The 25,881-nt window shown below is 54.1% G+C and overlaps 12 protein-coding genes across 12 annotated transcripts; 4 read left to right on the forward strand and 8 right to left on the reverse strand.

The window, feature by feature from the left end:
• Positions 1-11: 11 nt before the first annotated feature.
• Positions 12-1,143, reverse strand: BU26DRAFT_455859 (putative zinc-binding alcohol dehydrogenase domain-containing protein cipB; the record flags this gene model as incomplete). Its single annotated transcript, XM_033824895.1, has 2 exons — positions 12-795; positions 878-1,143. Coding segments are annotated over 2 exons (1,050 nt in total), but the record flags the coding sequence as incomplete, so codon positions are not given.
• Positions 1,144-1,786: 643 nt separating this feature from the next.
• On the forward strand, positions 1,787-3,469 carry BU26DRAFT_540122 (uncharacterized protein; the record flags this gene model as incomplete). The annotated part of the gene is made up of 1 exon (XM_033831534.1): positions 1,787-3,469. Exon 1 carries the CDS (start codon positions 1,811-1,813, stop codon positions 3,467-3,469), a length of 1,659 nt encoding a protein of 552 aa, XP_033685292.1. The 5' UTR covers positions 1,787-1,810.
• A 62-nt stretch (positions 3,470-3,531) lies between these two features.
• On the reverse strand, positions 3,532-5,011 carry BU26DRAFT_594125 (MFS transporter; the record flags this gene model as incomplete). The annotated part of the gene is made up of 2 exons (XM_033834894.1): positions 3,532-4,327; positions 4,394-5,011. The coding sequence occupies 2 exons, from the start codon at positions 5,009-5,011 to the stop codon at positions 3,593-3,595; spliced, it is 1,353 nt and encodes a 450-aa protein (XP_033685293.1). The 3' UTR covers positions 3,532-3,592.
• A 954-nt stretch (positions 5,012-5,965) lies between these two features.
• BU26DRAFT_550471 (uncharacterized protein) lies at positions 5,966-7,276 on the reverse strand (the record flags this gene model as incomplete). The annotated part of the gene is made up of 3 exons (XM_033832055.1): positions 5,966-6,630; positions 6,688-6,891; positions 6,946-7,276. The coding sequence occupies 3 exons, from the start codon at positions 7,274-7,276 to the stop codon at positions 5,966-5,968; spliced, it is 1,200 nt and encodes a 399-aa protein (XP_033685294.1).
• Positions 7,277-8,229: 953 nt separating this feature from the next.
• BU26DRAFT_564158 (uncharacterized protein) lies at positions 8,230-9,870 on the forward strand (the record flags this gene model as incomplete). The annotated part of the gene is made up of 4 exons (XM_033833257.1): positions 8,230-8,284; positions 8,436-8,928; positions 8,981-9,119; positions 9,289-9,870. The coding sequence occupies 4 exons, from the start codon at positions 8,230-8,232 to the stop codon at positions 9,868-9,870; spliced, it is 1,269 nt and encodes a 422-aa protein (XP_033685295.1).
• Positions 9,871-9,973: 103 nt separating this feature from the next.
• Positions 9,974-12,087, reverse strand: BU26DRAFT_518702 (uncharacterized protein). Its single transcript, XM_033828878.1, has one exon. The coding sequence runs from the start codon at positions 11,711-11,713 to the stop codon at positions 10,037-10,039; it is 1,677 nt and encodes a 558-aa protein (XP_033685296.1). The 5' UTR covers positions 11,714-12,087; the 3' UTR covers positions 9,974-10,036.
• Positions 12,088-12,224: 137 nt separating this feature from the next.
• Positions 12,225-13,344, reverse strand: BU26DRAFT_518703 (uncharacterized protein). Its single transcript, XM_033828879.1, has one exon. The coding sequence runs from the start codon at positions 12,958-12,960 to the stop codon at positions 12,622-12,624; it is 339 nt and encodes a 112-aa protein (XP_033685297.1). The 5' UTR covers positions 12,961-13,344; the 3' UTR covers positions 12,225-12,621.
• A 693-nt stretch (positions 13,345-14,037) lies between these two features.
• On the forward strand, positions 14,038-16,945 carry BU26DRAFT_483226 (uncharacterized protein). The gene is made up of 4 exons (XM_033825800.1): positions 14,038-14,319; positions 14,388-14,678; positions 14,723-14,989; positions 15,040-16,945. The coding sequence occupies exons 1-4, from the start codon at positions 14,171-14,173 to the stop codon at positions 16,832-16,834; spliced, it is 2,502 nt and encodes an 833-aa protein (XP_033685298.1). The 5' UTR covers positions 14,038-14,170; the 3' UTR covers positions 16,835-16,945.
• Positions 16,946-19,884: 2,939 nt separating this feature from the next.
• BU26DRAFT_518706 (uncharacterized protein) lies at positions 19,885-20,609 on the reverse strand. Its single transcript, XM_033828880.1, has one exon. The coding sequence runs from the start codon at positions 20,254-20,256 to the stop codon at positions 20,035-20,037; it is 222 nt and encodes a 73-aa protein (XP_033685299.1). The 5' UTR covers positions 20,257-20,609; the 3' UTR covers positions 19,885-20,034.
• Positions 20,610-21,114: 505 nt separating this feature from the next.
• BU26DRAFT_299185 (uncharacterized protein) lies at positions 21,115-22,238 on the forward strand. Its single transcript, XM_033821754.1, has one exon. The coding sequence runs from the start codon at positions 21,349-21,351 to the stop codon at positions 22,057-22,059; it is 711 nt and encodes a 236-aa protein (XP_033685300.1). The 5' UTR covers positions 21,115-21,348; the 3' UTR covers positions 22,060-22,238.
• A 1,111-nt stretch (positions 22,239-23,349) lies between these two features.
• BU26DRAFT_299197 (uncharacterized protein) lies at positions 23,350-23,926 on the reverse strand. Its single transcript, XM_033821755.1, has one exon. The coding sequence runs from the start codon at positions 23,783-23,785 to the stop codon at positions 23,459-23,461; it is 327 nt and encodes a 108-aa protein (XP_033685301.1). The 5' UTR covers positions 23,786-23,926; the 3' UTR covers positions 23,350-23,458.
• A 1,323-nt stretch (positions 23,927-25,249) lies between these two features.
• BU26DRAFT_518708 (uncharacterized protein) lies at positions 25,250-25,649 on the reverse strand. The gene has a single exon (XM_033828881.1). It carries the CDS (start codon positions 25,542-25,544, stop codon positions 25,323-25,325), a length of 222 nt encoding a protein of 73 aa, XP_033685302.1. The 5' UTR covers positions 25,545-25,649; the 3' UTR covers positions 25,250-25,322.
• Positions 25,650-25,881: the final 232 nt, after the last annotated feature.

A 25,881-nucleotide genomic window follows, 5' to 3' on the forward strand; every position in this document is an offset into this window, starting at 1 on the left:
TTTCACGATTCCAACTCCACCACCAGCTTCGTCGCACTCACACCCGCCTTACACTTAGTCAGCGCCTCTTGGACGTGCTCCAATCCCTTGCCAACAACGGTAGCCAGCGGAAGGCACTGCAGCTTCCCCGCCTGCAACGCGGGCGCGACGTAGTCCCTCCAGACCGGCGTCGCGACGTCGTTGACGGCGAAGATCATGCCTGCCTTTACGTTGGCGGGCACAGAGGCGGGCGGGGGATGCGTGCAGGCGAGGTGGCCGCCGCCCAAGGCGGCGAGGATGGCTAAGTCGTGAGCGTAGGTTGAGGGTGTGCTGATGGCGTCGAAGATGCCGATGAAGGAGTGGCGGGATTTGGTGAGGGATTCTATGACCTTGTCGACGACTGAAGGGTCCGCGTGGTCGAAGACTTCGGCCGCGCCGCAGCGCTTGGCTAAGGAGAAGTTCTGCTTCCCAGCGATGGAGAGCACAGTGATCCCCGCGGCGGTGGCTAGCTGCGTCGCCATGGAGCCGACGGAGGATGAGCCGCCGTATACAACGAGAGTCTTGCTAGAGGACGGGGCAGTGTCCTGCAGCGACGGGTACGGCAGGCTGAGGGCCGGGATAGGCACGCCGGGTAGTGCCTCGCCGGGCTCTTTGACGGAAAGCACGCATACGGCTGCTTCCAGCGCGAAGGGCACCACGACGCCGTCGATGAAGGAGATGCCGTCGGGCAGGATGGCTGCTTTGTCGGCGGGGATGCATGTGTACAAGGCGAAGGCGCCGTCTTGGGGGCGGCCACTGACGAGGTTGATGGTATGTCTGCAATGCTGGTGTTAGTCCTGGGGGGTTCTTTCTTTGCAAACTAGAACAGAATATATTAATTAAGGTAACTCTAACTCACCCAATGACGCGGTCCCCTTTCATGAAACGCTGCACCTCAGAGCCTACTTCATATACTTCCCCGGCGACGTCGCAGCCAAAGATAGCGGGCCATTGCTGGACGAAGACACCCGCATCTTGCATGTGCGTGTCGAGCGGGTTGATGGCGATGGCGGCATTTCTGACGACGAGTTCATTACGGCCGGGGATGGGCATGGGGGCGTCGCCGACCTGTAGGGGCTCGCCGGCTTTGACGAGCCATGCGGCTTGATTCTTGGGGGCGTTCATTATTCCTTCTTCCCTGCGTTCTGGGGAATTGCTTTGTGGGCAGATGTGGGAGGGCGGGTGGAGTAGTGGTCCGGAATGGATTGACGAGACCGAGTGATGCAAAGAAGAGAGAAGAGAGCATTTTAAGTAAGGTTGTCAGTTAAGGAACTGTCAATGTGATTGCAAACCAACGGCATAGTTTCCGAGGGCATTTTTAAGCAGGATTGGAGATGAGGGCAGAGATGGACGAGTGCCGGGCTTACACGGAGTACGAGTCGGAGCCGACGAGAGGAGAAGTTTGGAGCCGGTAGATTGGAGCTTGAGTGTAAGCAACGGGAGCGCCATATAGCGTTCCCACGAGGAATTCTCGAATCGAAACTGAGGTTCTTGCGGGCGTGAGTATAGCGAAGCCACATCTAGATTGGTTCGGGACATTTCCGCTATTAGAACGCTGGCACCCATAAGGTGAATGCAGAGCGAAACAAAATATACTGTTCCCGCCGTGAGCAAATGGGACCTCATATGTCGTTCGCGGGCAGAACCGCATATGCTGTTTCGCTTTAAATCCGCTTAGGTCCGCTGTAGCGCATGCAAGTAGTTTAGCGTCACCTCTGCCCTCAAGAACGTCCACTCAGCCTTCTTCAACACCAAAAACATACCGCACACAATCATTTCACTATTCGAGATCATGTCGCCCATAAGACTGGGCTTGCATGATCTGCTCGAGTATGACCCTCGGTTCGGCGTGCTCATCTGTCGAGAATGCCAGTACGCCATCCAGAAAAGCGCGCTGCAGAGCCACTTGCTCCGGCACAAGATCTACCGCTCCGAAAGACAACGTCTACTGTCTTCTATTGCTCAACTCGATCTTTTCGAGCCACATCAAGTTCCCTTGCCCGCCTCGTCTTCCCCGCCTATCGACGCGCTACCCGTCATCTCCGGCTATCGATGTACCGCGGTTGGGTGTGGGAATCTATGTGCTAGTGCTAAGCGCATGAGACGCCACCAGAGCGAGGTCCATGGGCTCAGCGAGCTTCCTAGTTCTCTTGCTTCGTTTGCCCGCCCGGTGAAACTTCAGACTTTCTTCCGCGGCACGAAACTGAGGTATTTCGAGGTCACTGTTCCTCCTTCTCCAGACGCAGGTCCGGTTGGAACGGCGCCGCTGGCGGTCACCACTCTGGACAGAGAGGATAGTGACCAAAGAGATGATGAGGAAGGGCATCTTGAGCAAGTGCCTGATGCGGACTCAGTGACGCCACGACCACCACGGCGTGTGGGAAAGTGTTCTCAGGCACCTCCGAAGTCCTCACCACCCGATATCGACCTAGAAACGCTAACGTATTTCCACCATTTCACCACCACCACGAGCCTCACGCTTCCCGTTGCCGAACACGCATGGCCCGCAACGCACTACTGGCAGGCGGACGTTGTTCTCCAAGCCCTGCGGCGGCGATGGCTGATGTGCGGTCTGTTGGCCATCTCGGCGTGCCATTTGGTCGCGCTTGCGAATGATGCAACGACCGCGCGGGTTCATCGCGAGCGATTGGAGCAATTCTCTTCGGAATTCTCTATCGGATGGGAAGAGTCAGGGAAGTGTGCGGTGGCCGCTGGGATAGAGGACGATGCCAACATCGTAGCTGGGCAAATAAGGTGTTTGCTGTGTTGTGCGCATTGGGCGTTCGCTGAATCTCCACTGCTTGATCAAGGCATCGTCTCGGAGCCTGAGACTATGCCTTTTCGACTGCAGTCCTTTCTGACGACCATCCGGGGTTTTGTCGTGCCCGATATTACCCTTCATCCTGGCGACCGCGTCCAGACTGACGATGACCATGGCCAAGGAGAAGCATTCGCCCAGGCAAAGGAAATTCTCAGGTTGAGGACCTCGTTTTCAAACGCTAGAAGCTTCGACACATTTACTCCACACGACGGCACCTCCTCCGCTGTTTTCAGCCGCCTGAGCGCGCTCCCTTATCGCATGGCAGAGGCATTTGGAAGACCAGAGAGTACCCGAGATGTCCTGGCCGCGCTGGCGGCCATCGCCGCTCTGGTGAAATGCTGTGCCATTAGCTTTGCGTCCAGTGAGGTGGAAGTGGCGTGGCGCGGTATGGCGACGTGGTTAACAAAGGTCTCGGAGCATTTTAACAACATGGTTTCATGCCACAACCCAGCTGCACTCGTCGTAGTGGCCCATTGGGCGGCATCATTGGTCAGGCGAGCTGAGCACTGCGGATTCTGGTTCTTGAAGGGCGCTGCGAAGACGACTCTGGCGCAAATTGCGGAACAACTTCCTGCGGAAGACCGAGCGGTGCACCGTCTATTTTTGGAGGTCTGTGAGCATGAGCCGTGAATTCTATAGTGAGATGACAATACCTACTCGCACCGCCTACGATTCTTGTGACTTCACCGACTATGGAGAGTCTACGGTTCCGCTTCCCGATCGCCAACGGAGTCTTTCACCTAAGGGCTTCTATCACCCTTCGGTGTCGGCCGCTTCCCCATCATCCCCTCTAGGAGTATCAGTAATCGCTATCGGCCGTAGCCTCGCGAAAGCGATCCACAGTATCAGTGCAACCGCCGCCAGCACAATAACAGCGTACTGAAAAACGCCTATCCCCAATCCCTGAATAACGGCTCCAACAGCAAATGGCAGCAACGCGCCTCCAACTTGACCAAGCGATGCCACAAACGATACGGCTGCGACGTGCAGCTCCCCCGGTAGCAGTCCTGTCAGGACGACAATACCGGATGGGAACAAAGGGCCCATGAAGAACCCAAGCAGAGTCATCAATACGATAGACACAACTGGGGTTCGCACGGTGGCGAATAAGACTTGGAGGAGGAGAGCGCACAGGAAGTATATCACTGTGCCACGTCGTACACCTATTCGGTCCGTGATGTAGCCTAGTGTGAGCCGACCGACGGCCATGCCGGCCCATAAGCCTGATGATGAGAGGCTAGCTAGGTATGCGGATGTGTGGCGAGAGCGCATCATGAATGTTACGAGCCAGCCTGAGATTGCGGTCTCTGTACCCACGTAGGCGAGAAAGTACGCTGCGGACATCCAGGTAGCGGGGAGCTTAACGATAGCTGATGTACAACCTTTGCTGTGGGTCACTTCGGCATGCTTCTCCTGTCTGTACCTCAACGCATTCTCATGCCTGAAAGCGAAGAGGAGGACGGCGAGCTCCAGGACAGATGCTGTGGCCTATTTGATAAACACTGTCATTAGCAACTACCTTGTGGGCCGGAGGATCATCCCTGAATAACTTACCAGCACATAATACCACTCACACCACTCCCCGTTCTCCTTCGCCATCATACTCCCCGCCACAAACGGGCCCGTCGCCGCACCCACCGAAAACGCGCCGTGCAACAGCCCGGACGCCAGATTCGCTCGCTCCATGCTCCCCGCCCACGCGCACCACGATCCATCTACGAGTCCATTCCCCGTACCTACGAGCGCAAATCCCACCAGCACCAGCGGAAAGGACGGCGGATGCGCACCGATAGCCACGGAGGCTAAGAGATGCAAGACAGGGCCAAGGAACGCGATGCCTCGCTGGCCAAAAGTGGAATGAATGGCCGAGTTGAAGTAAGCGCCACTGACATAGCCGACAGGGCCGACGAGGAAGATGAAAGAGGCGAATAGGTCGCTGAGGTGATATTGCTTAGAGATGGGAGGCAGCATGACGCCGATGGTGGATGTGAAAAGGCCCAGGACTACGAAGGAGAACATGGCGGCGGCGATTCTGAGAGTGAGACTTGTCCGGTCTGCATCGGGCTTGGAAGCGTTTGGGTCTTGCGAGGCATCGTGACTGCTGGGGATGGAGTGCGGGGGGTGATGTTGGAGGAGTGGCGAGGTCTCATTAGGTGTGGTTGGAGATGCCATTTGGCGGTCCGTGAGGCTACGCGCGAGTAGCCCAGTGGAGAAATGTCGAGTGAGTGCATGTACATGGACATGGTCTTTGCGCGTGGAAAGTGTGCGTGCGAGAGGTACATCAGAGTCGGGCCGGGATGAAACGTCATGGTCGCAAGGTTGGAGACGGGCCGACTTCCAGCCAATCAAGAAGCCGCCCGCAAGCATCCCCCTCTTTAAAGCTCCGTTGAATCATTCTCAATACCATCAGAATATTGTACTGTAACTATTTCTTCCGTTTGTTCCTTACAAAACTCGTTCGCTTACTGGAGAACCCCCCTAGTCGGCTTCGGATCAAATCTCGCACCAGCACCTCCAGATCCACGGCCGTAGGCGGTGTATCACAAGCCTCGATCCCCAAATCTCGAAATGCTCAATCTAAATGCTCAAACTCGGGAAAATCAGCTTTACAGCGGCAGTCTTTACCGCCCAGGTCGGTATTAACGCCACCGCGCTCTCCCATGTCGAACTGTTGGCTCATGGGATATGCGTCCTGGGCCACGGGCTGTAGAAAGGTGGTGTGCCTTCTATGTCGTACCATTCTGCGTTGTCAAGCAGGGCGTCCTGATGGGATCGAGTGCGGTCTAGCGCGATATTCATCGGATGCTTCAAGGTTAGTTCGGTTCTTCATGCTCCGAGTCGACGCGAATGCGGGGAGGTGGGTTCTCTTCTGGACTGATTGGTAAGGCGAAAGAGCGCTAGGGCATTGAGCCGGAGAGATCCTTTTTACCAAGTTGCTACCTCTGCGTAGTATCTAGTAAGTACTTCCAGCGCTTGACTTCCTAGGCAGTTGGTTTACAGTCCGGAAGGTTTGGCAGGCCGACTTTTGACCAATACGGTCAGTATGCCCCGCCCACGCACAATCTGAGTTACTAATGGTTACATTCAGAATTGGGCGACAAAAATTGTATTTCCATCCCTTAGCTTTTAACTTGCCAATTCTGTATGCATTCCTGTTTCTCGAACTTGGACAACTACCTTCGAGGCCGATTGACTTTGGTCCCCAACTGTCCTAAGAAAATCTGAGTATTCCCTCATCATCACCCTCTGATTTCCCTGCCTAGGTTTATAGTAAGTGCACTTTTTGTCTTCAATCGTCGAAGCAGAAGCTGTTGAAGACGTAAGTGATGAGATCGTGGTCTCGCCCAGCGGGGAAGAAGGAGCCGTGGAGGAGGACAAGGAGGAGGACGAGGAGATGGACGGGGTAGAGGAGGTCTTAGAGTCGCTTGGCGGGGAAGTAGCTTGAGCAGACTTCTTCGGTTTTTCGGATTTGGTAGGTCCGGGGCTGTCCGTGTTCTGATCCGGAGACCTGCTATTGCTCTCGTCGTTATTGCAACTATCTCTATTACCTCTTCTACCCTTTCCCCTACACCCAGGGCCGCCGGGTATGGTACTGAAATCAGCATATATGTCCGGTCTTGCATCGGCGAACGGGACGAAGGCTGTCATGAGCTCCCCGAGACTTGGAACCTTTCCGCATCCCATACTCTCAGATATGCCCAGGCTGCCCAAGAGATAATTCGCCCATTCTCTTGCAGCGTCTTGGCCCTCGTAGGCATATTTGAACGCTTTGGCGGATGCAATAGCGGTACCTGACATCGTTAGAAAGAGTTTTAGGACATATTTGCCATCGATAAGAAAACACTCACGCATCCCAGTAGTGATTGCTTTTCCGACCCCAGGTATAGCCACCTCAGCAACCTGGACGACAATGTCCAGGGCCTTTATGAATGGACACACGTATTGGTCCAACATCTCTCCAATTACCTGGACGGATTCAACAAAGAAATCTCCAAGCTCTTCAATAATGGCAAGATTGCATTGACAGTGGCCGCCTCTGACTCTCTTGATGTCTATCATGGATCAGTATTCATCGATGTCTCTTTAGCTGACGTCTTCAGACTCACTGGGATCATCGGAAGGCTCCCCTGTGCGGAAGGACAGCCACTCTGACTCGCCGAGACAACTGTACGAGCCCTCCACCCATCGGTCTTCCTCCGAATTTGCCGTTTCACCATCGGCTCGACCCATTACGCACACAGACTTGCATTGCTCCACTACGTCGCGCCAGTATTGGTCGGAGAACTCCGTGCATACGAATGTTTGCTGGTAGGCTTGGAGAGCATTAAGGTTGGCATTGTCCTCAGTGAGCGGCTCATCGAATGGGTTGGATTGTTCCCCTTGGCCGGTGCAAATGGACGCAAGTGTCAGAAAAGTTGAGAGCAAGAGGGGCTTCATAACGAAGATTTCGCAAAGCTAAACTTCTGAGAACTTTTCGTAAAGTCAGATGCCTATGACCCCGAAGCACGATGGCGAATGTTGTTTTATGTGCCATTGTGGTCTTACTGCAAAGTTCCTAAGGCTACAGTGGCCACATTGATCATTCTCCTGGCGCCGCATCCCGATGGAATCGTGCTCGATTATGAAGTTTGAGACGATGTGTTTCGGTGACCCTTCGCATCCATGCGGCCTGAATGAACAGCTGGCATCGATCCAAGGGGGTGGCGTGAAACTATCGAGACACTTCGGGCGCTTGAAAGGAGAGACGTGGCGATATACGCCTGTAAGCGATAGGACTACCAAGAGTGTGATACAGCTCAGCCTAGGCAATGAAAAGCGGACGACAGTCGAAGAGCCGCAACAGTATCCGAAACTTTCTGATGTCTGCGATGCCACGTTGGCGTTCGGTTTGCCGCTTGGATGTATCGCCAAGGGCATGGCGCATGGGGCATATGGGGGTGTGTATCTCGAGTCGGTACTGTGCCGCAAGCACCAGAATTAGAATCGATCTGCACGATAGCGCTAAGCGTCAGAGCGTGGAACATTTCCAACCGGAATAGGAGACAGTCCTCGCGGATAGTCGTGTTGCCGCTCACTCTAAGATTTTGGAATGTTGGGCATGCGGATGGACCTTCACTACAAGCTGTAGTGCCTCGTAAAACGGCGCTGTGCTGGCTAGATTGGAGACCGCTACTGTGCCCCGAGGGGGATTGAAGGATGCTTCCTTCCATAAGTATCTAAAGATGGGGTTTTATCTACTTGTCAACATCTAATTCTTGTACCGTAGCGGGAGCTATGTGTCCAACCCTTAGAATATTCTCTGGGCACCGCGTATGCTCAATATAAGTAGCCCCGGCAGATAAAGAGTGACTTGAATTCAGATCGCAAGCCTTCTAAAGAATCATTACAGCATGTACACACTTCCATTCCTTGTCCTGTTGGCAATCATTCCCCTGCTAGCTGGAGGTAAGTAGGCCTTTCCACTCCCATGATTTGTGGTATCTTGCTTGTATTGCTTCTCAGACCAAGCACAACTCCACGCGTCCTCAACGGCAGACGCCAGTTCCGGACCTCACTGCCCCAGCGCTTTGAGACCTTAGTAGCTGACGCTTATTAGCCAACCAACCTCCCAATGTTCTCGAACCTGGACCATGGGATCCCCCGATCTCCTCGCCCGCAGCTCATAGTGAATTCCTTTACATCCTCGCCCGGGCCGTTCGGGACACTCTGCCGGAAGGAGGATATTGCCAGAACACTCTGGATATAAAAAGAGACGAAAAGCAACTGTATTGGAAAAGGGGGACTCCAGGAAGGAATCCGAAGGACGTTGGCGCCGTGATGGTGCTCTACTCTAGCAGACTCGTCTTCCCAAACACAAAAGATGCGTTCACAGAAGTTTTGGACAGGCAAGATTCTCAGTTGAATCTGTTGACGAAGAATGCGTACATGGAGATGGACAGATTATTTACATCAGGAAGGCGTCCAAAAGTCATGACCGCATTAGCGATTGAAGAACGTATCTACCTCTCATCAAGCATTGTCGGCAAGAAGGTTGGTAACCTGATAGTGGATACGAACACATGGAAGTGGAGAGAAAATATTCCAGATGGGTAAGTTTCTCAGATCATCCTTCAAATGTTGTTACTGATTTTCACTCCGAAGTCTTAGAGATTGTCTAGAAAGATGTCAGTATTGGTGGGAATGGGAGAACCCCGACGGCCAGCCAAGTCCCTTCAATCCAGAAAATCCAGGCGACGCGTATTGGACCCCGGAAGACATTCATCGAACAGGGGCTAGTTGTGTAAGTTACAATTTGTACTCCTGTTGGTTCTCCAGAATCTTGGAAGAACTGTGGTTGGGGACTCCCAGCCTACTAGGCATGTTTATTCTTTAGAATACGCTCAATGACTCCTTAAGGTTGGCATTGAGCCAGAATTCCATGGGATGTCCAGCTAACGGGATATGTTTAGGGTGAGTGTGGTGCGCTGTACCAGTTCTTCCAGGACAACCCTACTAGGAAGAATTGCGATAATGCCCTCTTTATTACGATAACCGCAGACCCGGCCAAACAAGACCCGGTCGATTCAAAGAATTGGCCTCTTACAGATAGGCTGCGAGTTGTGGACCCTTGCACTGGAGATGACTCAGGCGACGAAAGGAAGCAATGGGGTTGTAAGCTGCTGACGTCCATGTGCAAAGGCTCGAGGTTCATCTCAGAAGGCACGAATTCGCGTCGATTTTCAGATTACTACATCGGTCCGTGGAAGAGAAAGGTCCAGGTTAACGGACAGGAAAGGGAGGAAAAAGAACCAGATGTCGATTACAAACGGTCTCCAAGATTCTTTGAGAAAAAGCATATCCCGCTCGATGTCGGAGATCTGAGAGTAGTTCCCCCGACCCCGCTGCCGACGCCAGGTAACACGCCTCCTGCGAACACACCTCCGCCAAATACGCCTCCTGCAAATACTCCAGTGGCAAATCCTGCTCCAGCGAGTTCGACGCCAGCCAATGAAGAGGAGCCTGGTTGCTGCTCTGGATGCATTTGCAATTGAGGACTGATCCCATCCTTGGCAAAGAGAGCTCTGGTCGGATAGGTTAGGGCTTCACGATGTTGAAGGTCTTCCATGCTTTCTAAGTTTAACAGCATTTTCTCTCCTTAAAGTTCATAGCATTTCCTTCCAAATTTATTCGAGAGTGGCCCTTGAACCATCGGCTTTGCTACTCTGTTATCTCGCATACCAGTCCCGTTTCCGTGCACAGTTTTTTCGCTCTCTCACTATAGCCCTTTTCCCATATGTACTCTGGATAGTCCATAGCGTGCACATCCAGTTTCAGTCGCTTCATGTGTGGGGTTACCTCTTGAGAAACTGCGACAAACTGCTCGATGAGTTCCAAAATTTCACCGCCACCATATTGGTAGAAGAGACCCCATACTTGCACGTCGCCTGTCAAATGGAATTCCTCCAACCTCGCCGGCAGCATCGACGCAAGCGGCGGCGGTGGCAATCCGCGCTGCGCGTCACCACATAGGACAGGAAGCGCAATACCCAGCCCTCGCAAGGAATGGAAATCCTTCAGTGAACCTACTCCATCACCTAACCAAGTGTAGGGAAATAAATCGAGTGGATCTTTGCCATTCTTGACGGGGGTGAGGGAGACTGTCAAATATTGCAACGTGCCACGCACGCTTTCTAAAGCGTGGCGCAAGTCCGAGCCACGTAGAGTGCCGTAGCGGAACCATTCCACCCGACCAGGGCAACGCTCGTGGCCTTGAGCATAATAGTCGTACACCAGACGCGTGAGACTGGGCGTAAGAGAAAGGATCCTCGTTAACCCTTTCGCATTGATTGAGGTTGCAAGGAGTCGTATTGTCAACAAGCGCTCTGCCTGTGGAAGTTCTGGGTCTGACTTCGACGCTTCGTCCCATCCTTCGTCCACAGTAGGCGATCCAGCGGAATCATGAGTAAAATTTGGAGCTAGATATTGCGCATGAAGCTCCTCCAGGGCTGGAAAATGTAGACATGCGACGAGTACTCTTGGGGGCAGGCGCCAGTAATAGGGAAGCCGCCAGTCTTCTATAGTCGTCGTCATATCCACACGTCTGAGACTGGGGTATCCGTTCAACCGCGTTTTGTTGAGAGTGTAATCAACGTAAGGCTTAGTTTGATGTTGCTCGATGCGTGGTTCGGGTCGACCTCTGACCGTGTTCGGTTCAGATGTCTCGCCGTTACGACGCAGACATTCGAAAACGCGCCGTAATATAGAGCGAGGAGGAGGACAGCTGGTTGTGGCTGTTGCTGCGACGTCGGGTTTACTAGGTTCTATTTCATAGGCTCTATAGTCGCTCGCACCCATCTCTCTGAAAGTGTGCTCAATCGCCCTCGGCAAAGCGGTGTTGTCGACCAACAAGCCAGTGTCCACGTCAAGCCACTCGAGATTGTTGCAGTTCAGAATGAGGAGGGCAATGATCGCATCGTGTTTGCGAAGAGATAGCTGCTCTGTATGTTCGTCCTCGCGTATCCCGGCTTTCTGGAGGTTGCATTCAAGCAACGCTTGAGGAATCGGGTGGTCGTTATTTGATCGAATGTCCAAGACGGCATCCGGGTAAGGATCTGTGACAGGGGGCGATGCAGCTACTTTCTCGGCCAGTAAATGAAGTTGATGGATCAACGGTCCTAGGGAGTTGTTTTCGAGGAGACTGCGGAGGAGCAGACCTGCGGTAGGAGACACTGTTTTGCAACGGCTCCAAGTAATAGAAACATTGCGGTATAGGAAAGGCAGAATAGCATTATGAACGCATACACAAGTGCGCGAGAAGGAGGAAAGGTCGCTGATATCTAATTCGGCGATAATTTGCTCTTGGAGTTCTGTCGGAAGAGTCGCGAAGGACGCCATGGTTAATGGAAGACGTGGCAAGAAAGACAGGAGAAGAAGCCTGAGTCGGCGCTTAGAGCTTCAAATATAGTTCCGGTCGGCGTGGTGCAGAAGAGGATCTAGGCACAGCGACTGTGCCGCAACGCCACAAATCCTTTCCTACAGGATAACACCATGCGCCAGAGTCCGGCATCTGGCACTAGTATAACCCGAGGTGCCTTCTAGGAATAAAATCACCGAAGACAGTCCGATGGTAGGCAGGAGTCCGACGGAACGATTTGCTTTCAGCCTGGCCTGCGGTCACGTGACAGTCGTATGTAATAATGCCTGGAAGGAATAAACTTTGGAATGTATGCGTGGTTTCCGGACGCTGAGGCGAATGAAACAGAAGGAGGTGTTGGTGTTAGAGACACGGGGAATCTGTGGGAGGCCGAATGCCTAGCTAGCTCTATTATTAAGCCAAGCCCCGGCACGATCTTTCTCCGACCTGTCACCCGTCCCTCGTCCCTCATCGCTTCAATTCAAACCTAGGCACTTCTGCACTTCAGGTCAACATCATTTCGTTAATACGATGCTGCAAAACTCTAAGCCCACAGTTGCCGGTGGAAACAATGCAAGCGATAATGGAGGCCGCCGCCCCGCGTCGTCCGACCCCGCGAATTTTCATTGCACCACATCACACGTCCAGGCGACGTTGAAATCGTTCAAGTATGAGCGACATCCTCTCCGCGGATGCGGCTGGGCACAAACGAAGAGAAAATTAATCGATTCAAGCCCGGGGTGGACGAGTGTCTCCCGAGGTCTACTAGAATGGAAACGGCAGAGCTAATCCCTTTTAAGGACCTGTGAGAGATGGCTCATTGATAGCTCCCGATTTTCCTCTTGTCGTACTCCGTGTCGTTCTGTTCAACACCAGTTCTCTTCGCGTCTCATGGGTTCGCCTCGGTTTTACCACCGCAGGTGCAGCCTTTGCTAATTGAGAGCTCTCCCGTATCAGGACGAACAAACAGGGCGCTTTGCTCCGTAGCGCCCTCGCTCAGGAAGCGCTGCATAGGAGTCAACCCCTTTGAAGTAGTGTTCGAATTCATGGCGAGGACGTTGGCGTGGTAAGGGCAGGAGTGGGGGCCGGCGGTTCCATTCGGAGTGCTTTGGGCGGCAGCCTTGGCTGAGCTACGTCTAAACAGATGAGTAAATGGCACCAAAATCTGAAGAAGAGTCAGCATTTGAACATACTGCAAGCCGTGGTTCCCGGAGTTTGATGAAGCCATGGAGATCAAATGAAGGAAGGATGTATGGGTGGTGCAGCAATACGAAAGAGTGGTTGTGGCAACGATGATATGAACTGTGATAGGACCTGGAGAACGAGGAACGCCTACGTCTAGCGACCGATCGGGTGGGTGTTGCGTGTTGGAACAGTGCGAAGGGAGGTTCAAAGTGAGGGAGACGCAGTTATATACACGTCTCGAGTCGGTGGAGATGTTGGCTGACTGAAAGGCGGCCCACAGAAGTACATGAGTGGGAGGACTGGCTCAAGGTTCGCGAGTAGGGCAAAGTCTCCATGATCAGTTCTCGATGCGCGACCATGATTGGGCTTGATGTTGAACGTTTGCTCCGGTTATGCCTTCATGCATGCTCGCATTGACAGGAAGGGAGATCAAGGATGCAGAGTTGGGGCAGAAAGAAAAAGGTAGTCGGACGCTACAAAATCTCCTCCTCAGATTGGGCTGTCTCCTTTTGCGCGGCTTGGCTGCGGGATGCGCATAAGTGGCTTCACATCTTGCGGAACAAGGTGGCCCGACGATTGGCGAGTGCTCCTTTGTAGAGCTGGGCGGATGACGAGTCAGTACTCCATCAGCGGCAGGGAAACACAGCTTGTATGTTGCTGTCCGCACCTTCTCGGTACCCCGCTCATGGATCGAGACACTTCTCCATGCATCATAGGTCGTTTCAACGGGAGCCCAGGCGTGGGCGTCTCACCCTTAGAGAAAGTAGATCCGAGCATCCACCTGACGTTTACGGTGTTTTCATCATGCCAACAAGGCATCTTCGTTATATCAACCCATCGAGATTCACACACTTTCATTGGCCATTACACTTTTGTTCGCCTTGGCATGATGGACACCGTGCTTGCGGCGTTCTCGCTTATGCAAGGTTTGGTCCTGCAAGCAACGAGGCAAGCCCAGCCTACTTTGCGGAACTTTGGATTGGACTTGAGGCCGCTCACTGGCTGTTTTCCTTTTGCTCGGCTTGGCTGCAGCCGAAACGCAGCTAGGCACCAATCTCCCGCCGGAGCTTCCTAAAGACTTCTAAATGCTCACCGCATCCAAGAAAATCGCTCGACTATCCTTCGTTCCTCTTTTCCTCGCCCGGAACCCGCTGCTGTGATTATCACGCCCTTCATCAATTTCTGTCACGACTTGGTTCGAGAGGCTCGCTTGGGCGCCGATATACGCACGAGGCTGAATATCCGCCCGCGAGATGGAGAGTCAGTCCGGCTGTCCTTCCTCGGCCGCCGCCAACCGCTGGGAGAGGTTCAAGGCGGTCATCGAGCGACTGTACATGGTTGAGAAGAGAAAAGTTTCTGAAGTAGTTACGATCATGAAGAATGATCATGGGTTCGACGCTGGGTAGGTGGCTGGACTGCGTGTGTTCTGATTTCAATTGGAGGCGATGCTAAGATATGACCCCAATGCAGTGAGAACCAATATAAATACCAGTTCAAGAAGTGGAAGTGGAAGAAGAACATGCTTGCCAGGAAGAAGACCGAAATCGCGACACAGCTGCAAAGCAGAGCTGCAGCAGGAAAACCGAGCAGTGCAATAACCTTTCAGGGTAGACCAATCGACCAGAATAAGATAAGGAGACATTTGAAGGCCACAGCTCGCCAAGAGTCTCGAGATATGGTTCTGAAAAGGGCTCCTCTTGCTACCGGGCCTGACGTACTTATGGTAGATTCTAGACCTGTACTATCGTTTGCGAACAGCATGTAAGTGTACAAGTACTTATCTACTACGCTTGCTAATCGATCAGATTCCTCAAGTGGAATATGCCCTATGCAGCCATGCGTCGATTCCAAGTGCAATCTTTCAGCCACGCTTCACCTTCAAGCTTCTCCGCACCAACACCTGGTAGCGACATTGCAGTCGTCACTCCCTCCGCTTCCGCCGATCCACCTCGGGACGCACCTTCCCCGACGGCACTACATCTGAAAGAAAAAGTAGCGATTGACCGCGCCCACCTGTTCGTTCAGGGACAGCACGACAAACTGTTGAAGTCCATGGACAAGGAGGAAAGGATGTATGCCACTACCAGTCTCGGTTATAGACCTAGAGTTAATTCATACATAGGGAAATGTCTACATGGCTGTATCAGTATTGGTTTTTTTGCTTTAAGACAGCCAAGAACTGGGGCAGAGGCCCGCGGGTTTGGACAGCCGATTCCTTAGGCTTTGATCGCTTCCACGACCCTGCTCATCGTAGCCTGCCCAGCACCCCTAGCGGTGGCCTAAATGTCGACGGCCCACGGCCACCGGAGGTCTTAAGGCCCAGCAACCTTTGCCGATGGCATATACACGTACGTCAGGATGAAGAAGAGGACTACGAGGAGCTCCCGGAAGAAGAAATCACAGCCGACCTCGCAGCCACTGCTGATCCATACGATGAATCCACTTGGGGGCCGTGGCCGAGTCAGTGGCAAGAGCCACCGCTACAGGCTAGACTCCGAGATGCTCTCGAGCACAACGACTTTAGCACGATCCGGACAGAAACTCTACCCGTCGCTGTACCGCAAATCGCCAAAGCTGCTAAAAGATCTCCCGACGAGCTTCTCCAAGAGTCCCTCGGTTTCAGCATCATAAGCCGAGACGTAGACCAAGTCGAATCAATTCTGCGTCAGGTTCAACGTGAGAAGGTCGACATCAGCTCTCTTCACCCATGTCACTTGGCGACGAGTTATTTGGACGGATCAAAATCTTGCTGCAACATCTTTTCAGCGCTCTTGCATTTAGGTCCAAATCTCCGACACATATACACAAACGACATGGGTCACACAGTGTTGGACAACTTGATGATAGCAATCCTAAAGTCGCACACATCGGTAACCCCTACTATCGCCGACCCTGCGCTACGAGATATGTGCCGCTTCCCCGGAGAAGAAGTAGACATCTGTGGTCGTTGGGACGCAGATTCTGATTGCATTCGACATCTCCTGGCCAAAGGTGACCCTTCCATCCCCTTCTCGTGGAAACACAAATTCTGTCATACTTCCGTCCAAGCGATTTGTCATTGCATTTGCCAGATAAGCCAATATTCCACAGCAATGCGAGGGGCCGCGAGCGGATTGTACGTACGTCGCTGTTTCGATTGCGGCATGAAGCTACAGCTTCAGCCCCTTCACTGCCTCGTGGTGACTGCATATCATGTCGCTTGCCACGGCTGCGAAGACGAAGACTTGTTCGGCATGGTCGCTTGTCTTCTTTGTCTTATCGCTAATGGCTTTGATACTCGAAAGATGGCGAGTATCTCCATTACTGCACTCGTCCAAAATGCGGGCCTGGAGTCACCTTGTGATCATGAGGAACTCTCTCCTGCCGAGCTTTCCCAAAAGCTCTCAGAAACCCCTGCATCAAGCTCCTGGAGTGCCGAAGTTAAGACGGGTTGGTCCGTATTTTGCGGGATATTGTGCCTTGATCAAAACAACAGTGAGGTAATAGACTCTGAGGGCGAGATGAGCGAACATTCAGAGGTCGATGATAGAGAGTTCATCGGCACTGATCCACCTGCCGATTTTTTTAGGGGGGACCATTTCGGGTTCCATAACCAGGCGGGACTCTTCCGTCTCCGCGAAGATCTCGCAACACTTTGGGCTGCCGTTCAAGCAGAGCTCTCAACATACCGGCGCCTGGATGAGAGATATGGCTGGACCTCCGATTACTTCAGCATGGAGCAACTCCGGGACCAACTCGATCGAGGAGAACATGTTTCCGTCAAGTACGCCGATGCTGGCTTGCTCCAAACTCACTGTGTCTGTGGATCATTTTCCACCTACAGAGGAATACCTACGTTATCTGATACCACCACACAGTATATCGCGAACCTTGATGTGTGGCAAAGGGCAACTTACTCGCACCTACCCGACTACTGATGGTTGTTTTTCTTCGCTTGGGCTGTACTTTTCTTTCCAACTCTCTTCACGCAATGCACTTTCTATTCTACCATGTATTTTCCTAGCTCATCTCGTACCTCGCAAAATAATATCAGGCCTTCCTCGGAGCAAACGCGCGCTTGCATTACCATACATCTATAATCTTGCCTGCATGTGAAGATCGCGAAGTCGTATTTCTTCTCTACGAGAGAGGGGAGTTTGTCAAATGCGATCACAGATCGCTCACGCGTCAAGCGTACGTAGGTAGTACGCTCGCTGGATGTAGCATAAAGTCTATTGCCTCTTGTCTAGGTGAAGTGGTTTCCTGTAAGCCTAGTCCATCGACACTGCCTCTGATATAACACAAGCGACCTGCTCTATTTCCCGCACGATCTACAGCCGTCGTAGTGACAAAGGAAGACACCGGTAGTATCCTTTCCGAAGCAATAACACGACGCACGGCGTCTCGTGGTCTAGCTCCTCCAAGGTCCGTCTCGTTGCTGCAATCAGATTCCCATCCAATACTGCTTAGGCCTCCGTACTGTTACCCGAGTGTCGATGTCAACAAGCAGATCCTAATAAAACGCGCATAGTATGGCACCGCTGCACTCGCATAGCCGGCAGAAGCGGACAGCCGTGGTAAATGACAGCAGCCAGCGAGACATGCTGATGAACAAATCTCAGCGGTCGAAGAGCGGACACCCGGAGCATACTCGAACGAAGCATCTCTGGTGTTGGTATGTCGGTGTAGAATACTCGTACCTTCGGTACCACGACCGCTGAACCTTTTGATGATACCCCTTCTGCCTACGGATTTTGGAATATAGCGTCTTTTTTGCTGGTACTGTATATGTAGTATGCTCGCATCTTCTTTGTGACGAGGTCGAGCGAATTTATGACTGCGCGTTCTTTACCACGATGTCGAGAGGGTCCCCACTGCGCGCCTAATTGAAGGGAAATAGAGGAACCAAAGAATGAATGGTAAGGACTTAGTTTGAAAAGAGAAGAAGAGGGAAAAGTAAAAGGAAGCGGAGTCTTCATGACACTCACCGAGCGTGCTACTTGTCCCTAGAAAGTGCCATACTGACGCGCTCATGCTTTTCGCACCTGCCGGCTCATGAATCTAGCAATAATGGATTCACCAGGAAAGAGAACAGAGAACAGCATTCTACCATGGAAAAGCTAAAAGCCTAGACATAAGAAGGGAAAGGCCCCAAAAGCACCCGCGTACCTCCAATACAGCCTCCAATCCCAAACTCCAAACTGCCGACCGCATTCCCAGCTCCCAGCATAAAATTCTCGTACCAGACCTGCAGCAGTAAACACAGGACACATCGAAACCCACAGAAGCCATCAGCCATCAGCCGCAAAAGCGCGCCCGGTAAAAGGTACTTTACACTCCCGCTCACCACGGCATAAGAGCCGTACGAAGAGGCGTCCACTTCAACCGGTCGGTCGCGTCGCATCCTTCAACACAACAGCCCTCTAGTAAAAAAGTGAGCACCGATATCGGCTGGCTAATTCCCCTCCCTCATCCTCCTTCCTTCCTCCTGCACCACCAACTCCCCACCGTAGTCTACCAACCTAGAATCCTCCCAGCGCACCGCGCTCAGCTGGCCATTCCTTTGTACGACATCGGCAGTCCACCCACCCTGAACAACTTATCCAAGCGCGCCTACGCCTCGCCCTGCCATAAGGCTAGCCCCCATCACCAGGACCTAAAACCTTCTCGAACACGTATAAGCGCCCACATTATATTTGGAAGGAGAAGCTGGCTGCCAACGCGTCGTTGTCGCCCAGCGGGTCCAGTCCCGACTAGGCGCAGCGTCGAACAAACCCAACAGCTCGGAATCCGATACTGCAGGCCGCGCAGCGCAATATACACGCACCGGGTCAGAAGACAATGTATCCAAATTAACGCGGGCGGGTTTGATTCGCGCTGGCTGGCGCTTGCGCGTATATCCGTGCGCGTGCGGTGAGCTTCTAGGTACGTAACAGTATAGGTAGGCGGCGTGGAGGAAGGGGTGTTGGGGCGTAGCGGATGCAGGGTCTTGTTGCGCACATGTGAAGGGCCGATGGTGTGTGTGTCTGGTGAGAGCTGCGCAGCAGCAGCGCCAACCGCCGCAGCGGCATCGGCATCCAAAGCCATTCCCTCACAGATACCGAAGCCCTCGGTGCAGCGCGCGCCGAATAGGATTCACGGTGGCGTTGGGGCGTCCGTCGGGACGAGGCAAAGGGACGGCGCGCTCCTACAGTACGATTCGATCTGACCACACAAGCCCTTTTCGCCTCTGCCCCTTCTTCGTAAACGGTGAGCGTGATCACCCGGAATCCTTTAGCATGCACGTGTGTGCGGTCAGCAAGCTGTTTCGTTCTGTGCATACGCGGCGCGGCGTTGGGGCGTTCTCGGTTTCGAAATTAATATGCTTTACCCGGCCTATGAGAAGGGTTGGAAGCGAAAATATCATAGCGAAATAAGACTGCTGTGGACTGTGAAAATAGGAAGCGAGCTCGTGCAGGATCTAGAAGGTTTATGGATGGTAGGGATACGTGTAGGAGAAGTATGGGCGCTGCATGTGATAACTTGCTCGACCCGGTATATCGACGTTAGGGGTGGACGGTTATGGCTGTACGAGGAAGGTTTGGAAGAAAGCAGGGCAGCGCAGCAACGAGGATCATCAGGCTGGAGATCCCTGCCCTGAACTCGAGTACGGTCAGGCTATGTAAAACTGAGATGCAGTCCGTGTATGCTCCAGATGCAGATGAAACATTCGGAATTGCGGAAGAGAGGAAGGCAAAATAGAAAGGTTACTCGTGACCTCCGAACCCCGGACTGTTGCTGCCTCGCCTCGTGGCGGCCAGAAACATTGGGGTCCGATACGGGGGCTGACGAAATGTGAGAACACATCGAGTGTTGAAGTTACACAAGCGGTCACCAGACGGTCACCCTGTCAGCAAGGTTCCAAAGGGCCGGGGGGAAGGGGGAAGTGGAAGAGGATCCGTATAACGGGACGGTACGGGCGTTCGCTCCGTCCCTCACCGTTCAGCTCCCTCGATAAGGTGAACGTAAGTCCACCGTAAGCATCCTATCTCACGAATTGGCCATCTCACCAATCATGGCTCGTGGAGGCGTGAATCAAGAGGGGTGAGACGGGGAAGAGCAAAGCGAAAGGCGTTTCGAGGTTGGAAAATCGGTGAGATCAGCACGGAGAACCTGGGGTAAGTGGGAACGGAGCAGGCGGAGGATTACCGATCCAGGAAACCGTTGACCGATTTTTGCTGATGCGGGACGGGTAGGGGTCTATAAGAGGCAGTGTTATACGTACCTGTGACACTGAGGATGAGAACGGAGGTGGCAACGGGCAGGAGCGGCGTCTATCGTAGGAGTCGAGTGGTGCTACAGCATCGTCAGCAGGCGGCATGATCAGAATTGCGCCTCACTGATGCAGCTCGAACAGCAAAGAGAAAGGCGGCCAAAGGATCATCGTCTATTGGGCGCGTTGAAGCAGACAAGTTGCGAGTTCGGCGATGGTTGCCAGGATAATATGGGCTACTTATCCTATCACCAAAGGCATTAGAGAACGGACTTGGCTGGTGCGCTCCACGGATGGCTTGCTACGCCGTATGAATGCATGATCTCGGGCCGTGGAAAGTTCCTGAGCGGTTGCGCACGTCAATGGCGTAGGCACAAAGAGTGAGATGGAATCCGTTCTGTTGAGCTTTTCGATACATAGCGTATGGTGTACGATGGATTGATTAATTACAGCTGCTGCAGAGAGCACTATGTTCGTGGTGCGCGAACCTGGTCTCAGGATCCAGGCGTTGCTTCCCAGCGCGAAGTCTCAAGCTGCAAGATGCGGTCAACCCTTGGAATGTAGACAACCTAAACGGCCATTGCTGATCCAAATCCTTAAGGGAATCTGCGAGGATGCTGCATTGCGGGTAAATTTGGAACCCAGGAGTAGTCAGACGGTTCCAACAGTCCGGTTCGGAGATTCGTGGACCTATAAACGTGGACAATCGGTGACTATAGGTGGTGGCATTTAATATCGGAGCCGAGTGCGAGCATTACGCTGACCACCCCTTGAACATCGAAGAGAACTGCCGTTCTGAAACCCCTCGAGAAGAGGCGGATCAAAGGGAGTACAAAGTAGCACTACGGGTTGCCCGGCTGACAGGTCAGCACGCAGTGCTACCGGAGTCAAATACAGAACACGAATAGGAGAGAGCCTGTGAGCGACGAAGTCAAATGGCTGGAGTTGCAAAGAACGCATTCTGAGAGCTAGGACCACAAAAATAGCGCTGTAATCTAGTAGTGACATCCTTCTGGACCAGCACACCGCTTGATCCGAGGAAACGGTACAACCATGTCCCATCTTCTCCAGATGTAGAAGGTCTCTTAGGGGCTAGTCGAGGAGAATTCGTGGGACGAAACTCGAGCGCGGTTATCGCGACATGCCTTTTCACTTTCCTAAAAAGGCATAGACCTCATTTCTAGAAGGCCTGAGTAGCAAATGGGGAGTTGGTGGAGGCTGGAGACGAGTTCGAAGCGAATGGGCTCGAGCATGTGTTCCACGTTGCTTCGGCAAGCCAGACACCGGTTGACCTGCCGTGTCGGTTGGAGAAGCTCAACCCCACCTACGGTTCGCGGAAAGGTCGTTGCGATAAGCACGTGGGGGAGCACACCACATGCGCTCCGCAGAGCACGGGCTTGTCCACATGAACAGGTGCCCTGGCATAGACATGAGCTTCGAGGAATCCTGTTGGCTCTTCGAGTCTCTCGCGCGGCAAGCAGGAAAAAGGAACACGGCACAACTCGGACAACAGCATCTTTCGAGATAGGGAGGTACTCGTGGTCGGCCACACATCGGTGCGATTCTCCAAGCCAGTCGCATCGGCTGCTAAGGAGCTGCGCCCAACTCCGGGAGTCGTTTTCCCTCGGTGCCCGGAAATTCCTTCTAAACATCATCATCTGCCTGGCGTTGGTCTTTCCTCAGGGAACGAAATTGCGGACCCACGCAGCCTTCTCGCCGGGCTGTCCCGAGCCCAAGAGTACGGGAAAGAATTGCTTTTCTAGTCGTGTGGGAGCACCCACTTGGGAAATAGACGATGCTCGGCGCTCCAAAGCCACGCGACAAAACGAGGGCGGGTGTCCGAGGCTATGGGTTGGGGACCTTGGTGCGATTCACATAGCGCGTCGGAAGCCCTCCCGCCTGCCGAAATGACTTGACCACTGCGGAATTGACTCCGTTTGCTGTCGGTTCATGGGATAGCATCCGAAAACTGAGTCGCGCACATTGACGGGGCATGGATAGACTAGGGCGGAAGCCAGCAGCAAGTTCCCCCCGTTCGCTAGAGAGTCAGAACGCGGGCGTCGACGACGTGAACGGAAAGATCTCATCTCGAAAAGGACAAGGGAGGCTGGAGCCAATTTCGGGGCGCATGGCAACGGCGGCCGATGCTTCGGTAGATAAGACGGCGAGGGGCTCCTCATGCGGGAGCGAGGGTCATTCATGCCGTGGGCAGCGCCATGGCTGAAACGCCATGCTGCGCTGTGATGAGGGGCTTGCATGTCGAGATGGATCATGAGGACAGTGGGATTTGCGGTGAGGGGAAAGTCCCTGTTGCACTGCGCACTCCAAAGTCGGCAACACCGTGAATGGTGACCGCAGCCGCGTAACGCATGAGTGAGCGATGCAGAGTGAGCTGGTGATGCCGTGATGAGGAGACCGGTGCTCCTCTCATCGGAGAAAGGAGATGGCAATGTGAGCAGCCAGTCGCTGCAACCAACCGACGCAGCAGCCGAACGCCAGACGGGCGATTGGTGATGGGCTTCGGGGCCGAAGCCACGCGATTCGTGCAGCGGCGTGTCCCGTTTAAATCCCGTTTCCAAAGCGGCTTAAGCTGGACGCCAGAACCACCGTGCCGGGTCCCTGGAGCGGAGCCAAGTGCCCGGTGGTGTGGCACTCTCACGCCGCCTTCGTGGGTGCAGTGTGGTCCCCCATGTTTAGCAGCTGCGTTGTCCACTGTGGGGTGCACAGGTTACTTGTGCAATCCGCCCCAGACTCCTGTGCGTCTCGAGGCCGGCGTTGCTTCCACACACAGTTCCTTGTATCCGGGAGGAGCTGGATGAGTTCCTTCATTGATAGATCCACGGTCGCACCGCTGCTGAGGCGTAAGGAACGTTGCGGGTCGTGGGATGCGTGGCTGCTCACACACGTCGGCGATACGGCAACTCCTCTCCTTCCCAATTTCGCTCCGCTGAGATGGAAGCGACTTCCGAGGCTGTTTTATTAGCTCGAAACTTTCGTTACGAGACCTGCTGCCTCGCCGCTGAAGAAGACGGGAAAAGCAAACACCCGCTGGCGGGAGGCAAACCCCGTGTGTCACAATCGATTGTGAGATAGCGTATCGATAGCAAATCCGTATCCCAAAGTCGACGAGCTTGTTCTGATGCCCTCTGAAGGGGACTGAGTCAAAAGACCGAAGGCCGAAGGGTACATTCGACCAGTGTGAAAGTACTTTTCGCATCCCACCGACGAGGTCACATCGTGTTCCGATCGTCTTTTGTGTAACAGCGCCAGCGAAGCATTGGACGATCGCTTGTTCCACCTTAGACGCAATTCAGAGCAGTCGCACGTACACCTGGAGCTTCCTCATCCTGTAGACGGATGCCGTTGTCGTTCGCATCTGTGACGCGACAGACAATGCGAGACGAAGCAAGGTCTCAATAGCAAGAAAGCGTGATTGGGCCCTGGAATAGAAATTCAGGCGCTGGTTGAACAGCGTCCGGGGAAGCTGGAGTAGCGCCCGGTTGCGCTGTACGATCGTTGTCCTTGCACCCTTAACAGAATTCCTGATTAGGTCGTGGGACAGATTCAAGTGTACGTAAAATGCTGGAAGCGAGTAACGATACCTCGTCCATAGTATGCTGCCTGGACCTGAGCGCATCAGCTCAAGAGAGACTGAGGGTCTCGGCTTGTGCGCTTGGCTGCCTTACATGCCGCTGATGCATCCACTGGAGACTCAGTGATCTTCTACACAGTAGCTGGACGAACGGCATCTGGGGCTGCATGATGCTGTTCTGGCCGGATATTTGTGGGATTGTGGGGAAGGCGGCACACGACAGCTGTTCCGGAGCCGCGGTCCGTGAAACAGAGGTCTGAAAGTCCCTGCCTTGTCACGAGTACCTTTAGAGAGCAGCCAAGGTCTTTGAAAAGGTGCTGCGAAAGGCTCAACAGCTGCAGCGCGCTCTTTGTCCGAAAGCGGTACGGAGTAAGGCGGCAAGTTGGGGGATCTTGGTAATGCGTGGTGAGCGACGCCGTGTGCTAGAATCGCGAGCCCGGAGCATGGTAGCGATCACCAGTTCAAGGCAGGCACTGGGTGCACTGGGTCGAATGCCACGCTGTGTTCCCAGTATTGCCGGCAGGGCGTGATGTTGCAAATTGTACAACGCATGAAACCGGCCATCACGCCGCATTTAGGGAAGAGAGACGGTCGCACATGATTCTAATGCGGCACGGTGATTCGACGCAGGCCTCCAGATGACCTCGAGATATTATCTTGTAAACAGTTGACGTAGCATTCAGAGGACCTGCGAGTAACAGCGCGACGGCAGTAAAGATAGTCCCGGTTGCCTCAGGATGCTCGAGTCGATTTCGATTCCCGAGGTAAGACGGGGAAACGATGCTGGCCAGAGTCAAAGCAAGCGTGAGATGGACTCCAGCGTGACCCTCGTGCCGTGTAGCCCACGCGTAGCCCTCCACGGTCCGGAACCTGGCCAACAATGGCACGGCACGATTGTGTGCTGACTGGAGGCGTATCGCGGGGGCTCAGTGTCGATAACGAGTCTTCGCAGCGACGTGGGCCGTCGGGAGTATGTCGAGGTTGAAGTAGGTGGCGGCAACGGGCTTCCCAAAGCGGCATGTCACCAGAACGCGCAGAGGCTGTTCTTGAGCGCGGGCGGAAAAAGTCGAGGACCATGTGACGGCTGCTACAGAGCGGAGCGTTTCGCACAGAGTGGAGCGGCGCCTCTCATATGGAAGTGAGGCTCCCAAGGCCGTCCGGGGCGGAAAGGCCCTCTGACGGATCGTCATGAGGCTGGAGGAGCAATATCGAATTGAAGGCCGGAGACGTTGCGACAATGAAGGAGGTCCAGGGTCCAGAGCAGCAATCACAGCCGGCAGTGCAGCGCAGTACTGCCGACGAGGCCGCATACGATTTGGGCTAGAAGCGAGCAGGGATGCCGGATGAAGCGAGAAGGGGAAGAAGACGGCGGCTGGCTGGACTCGTTCCCCGTGCGCCAGGTCACATGTGGCCGTACCAAACGCTCTCGATACAATACCGTGACTAAGCGGGCAGCGGCGTAATTTTCACCGGCTCAAGTGACCCGCGGATGGCAGTATCGGGAGGGGCGCGAGACAAAACTGGGCCGGCGCAACCACGCAAGACAGGGCCGGCGGCGGCGGCGGCGACGGCGACAGACTACTCAGCTCCTTGTGTGCGCGCGGCGATTCGCAGTGAGCGTGGTCGCTGTGCCGGAGCAGCGCGACGACTTGCAGCGAGTCAGCCTCTGTGGCCGGGGATTCTGGAAGAGCAGCTTGGCGCGCACAGTCCAGGCCGGGTTCGTCATGTGCTGCACCGCTCCCCACGCCCAGACGGCGAGCGTGTTTGAGGGCCAACAGGTCGCAGTGCAGGGGTCGGCTCGCATGGGCGCGCTGCCACGCGGAGGAGGCCAGCGAGCGGTGGCGGGGGGCCCGTGGATGGAGTGTTATGGAGCGTGATGCTGCGCAGCGGCAGAGCCGTGGTGGACAGCCGCGGCTACTATGGGCGGCTTGGTTTGGGCAATATCGCAGTGCTGAGGGCGAGCCGCGGGGGGACTGGCAATAGGGACCGACCGTAGCAGCCGCCGCTGGACTAGCCAGGTCGGGGCGCGGTAGTAGTCATTTCGCACCACGTCGAGCATGTAGGGCGGCGGTGCGCTCGGGCTTGCTCCGGGCGCGGTGGTCCAGCTTGGAGGCGTTTTGCGACAGGGGTGCTGTTCCGCT

The sequence above is a fragment of the Trematosphaeria pertusa genome (assembly GCF_010094035.1).
Source record: "Trematosphaeria pertusa strain CBS 122368 unplaced genomic scaffold BU26scaffold_6, whole genome shotgun sequence".
NCBI classification, from domain to species: domain Eukaryota; kingdom Fungi; phylum Ascomycota; class Dothideomycetes; order Pleosporales; family Trematosphaeriaceae; genus Trematosphaeria; species Trematosphaeria pertusa.

Excerpts from the sequence above, each read along its gene's own strand:
- BU26DRAFT_518702 (XM_033828878.1), bottom strand. The coding sequence starts at position 11,713 with ATGGCGTCCTTCGCGACTCTTCCGACAGAACTCCAAGAGCAAATTATC.
- BU26DRAFT_518703 (XM_033828879.1), bottom strand. The coding sequence starts at position 12,960 with ATGGCTTCATCAAACTCCGGGAACCACGGCTTGCAGTATGTTCAAATG.
- BU26DRAFT_483226 (XM_033825800.1), top strand. The coding sequence starts at position 14,171 with ATGGAGAGTCAGTCCGGCTGTCCTTCCTCGGCCGCCGCCAACCGCTGG. Across the intron at positions 14,320-14,387 it reads GATCATGGGTTCGACGCTGG|TGAGAACCAATATAAATACC; the intron begins GTAGGTGGCTGG and ends ACCCCAATGCAG. Across the intron at positions 14,679-14,722 it reads CTATCGTTTGCGAACAGCAT|ATTCCTCAAGTGGAATATGC; the intron begins GTAAGTGTACAA and ends CTAATCGATCAG.
- BU26DRAFT_518706 (XM_033828880.1), bottom strand. The coding sequence starts at position 20,256 with ATGCCGCCTGCTGACGATGCTGTAGCACCACTCGACTCCTACGATAGA.
- BU26DRAFT_299185 (XM_033821754.1), top strand. The coding sequence starts at position 21,349 with ATGGGGAGTTGGTGGAGGCTGGAGACGAGTTCGAAGCGAATGGGCTCG.
- BU26DRAFT_299197 (XM_033821755.1), bottom strand. The coding sequence starts at position 23,785 with ATGCGCTCAGGTCCAGGCAGCATACTATGGACGAGGTATCGTTACTCG.
- BU26DRAFT_518708 (XM_033828881.1), bottom strand. The coding sequence starts at position 25,544 with ATGCGAGCCGACCCCTGCACTGCGACCTGTTGGCCCTCAAACACGCTC.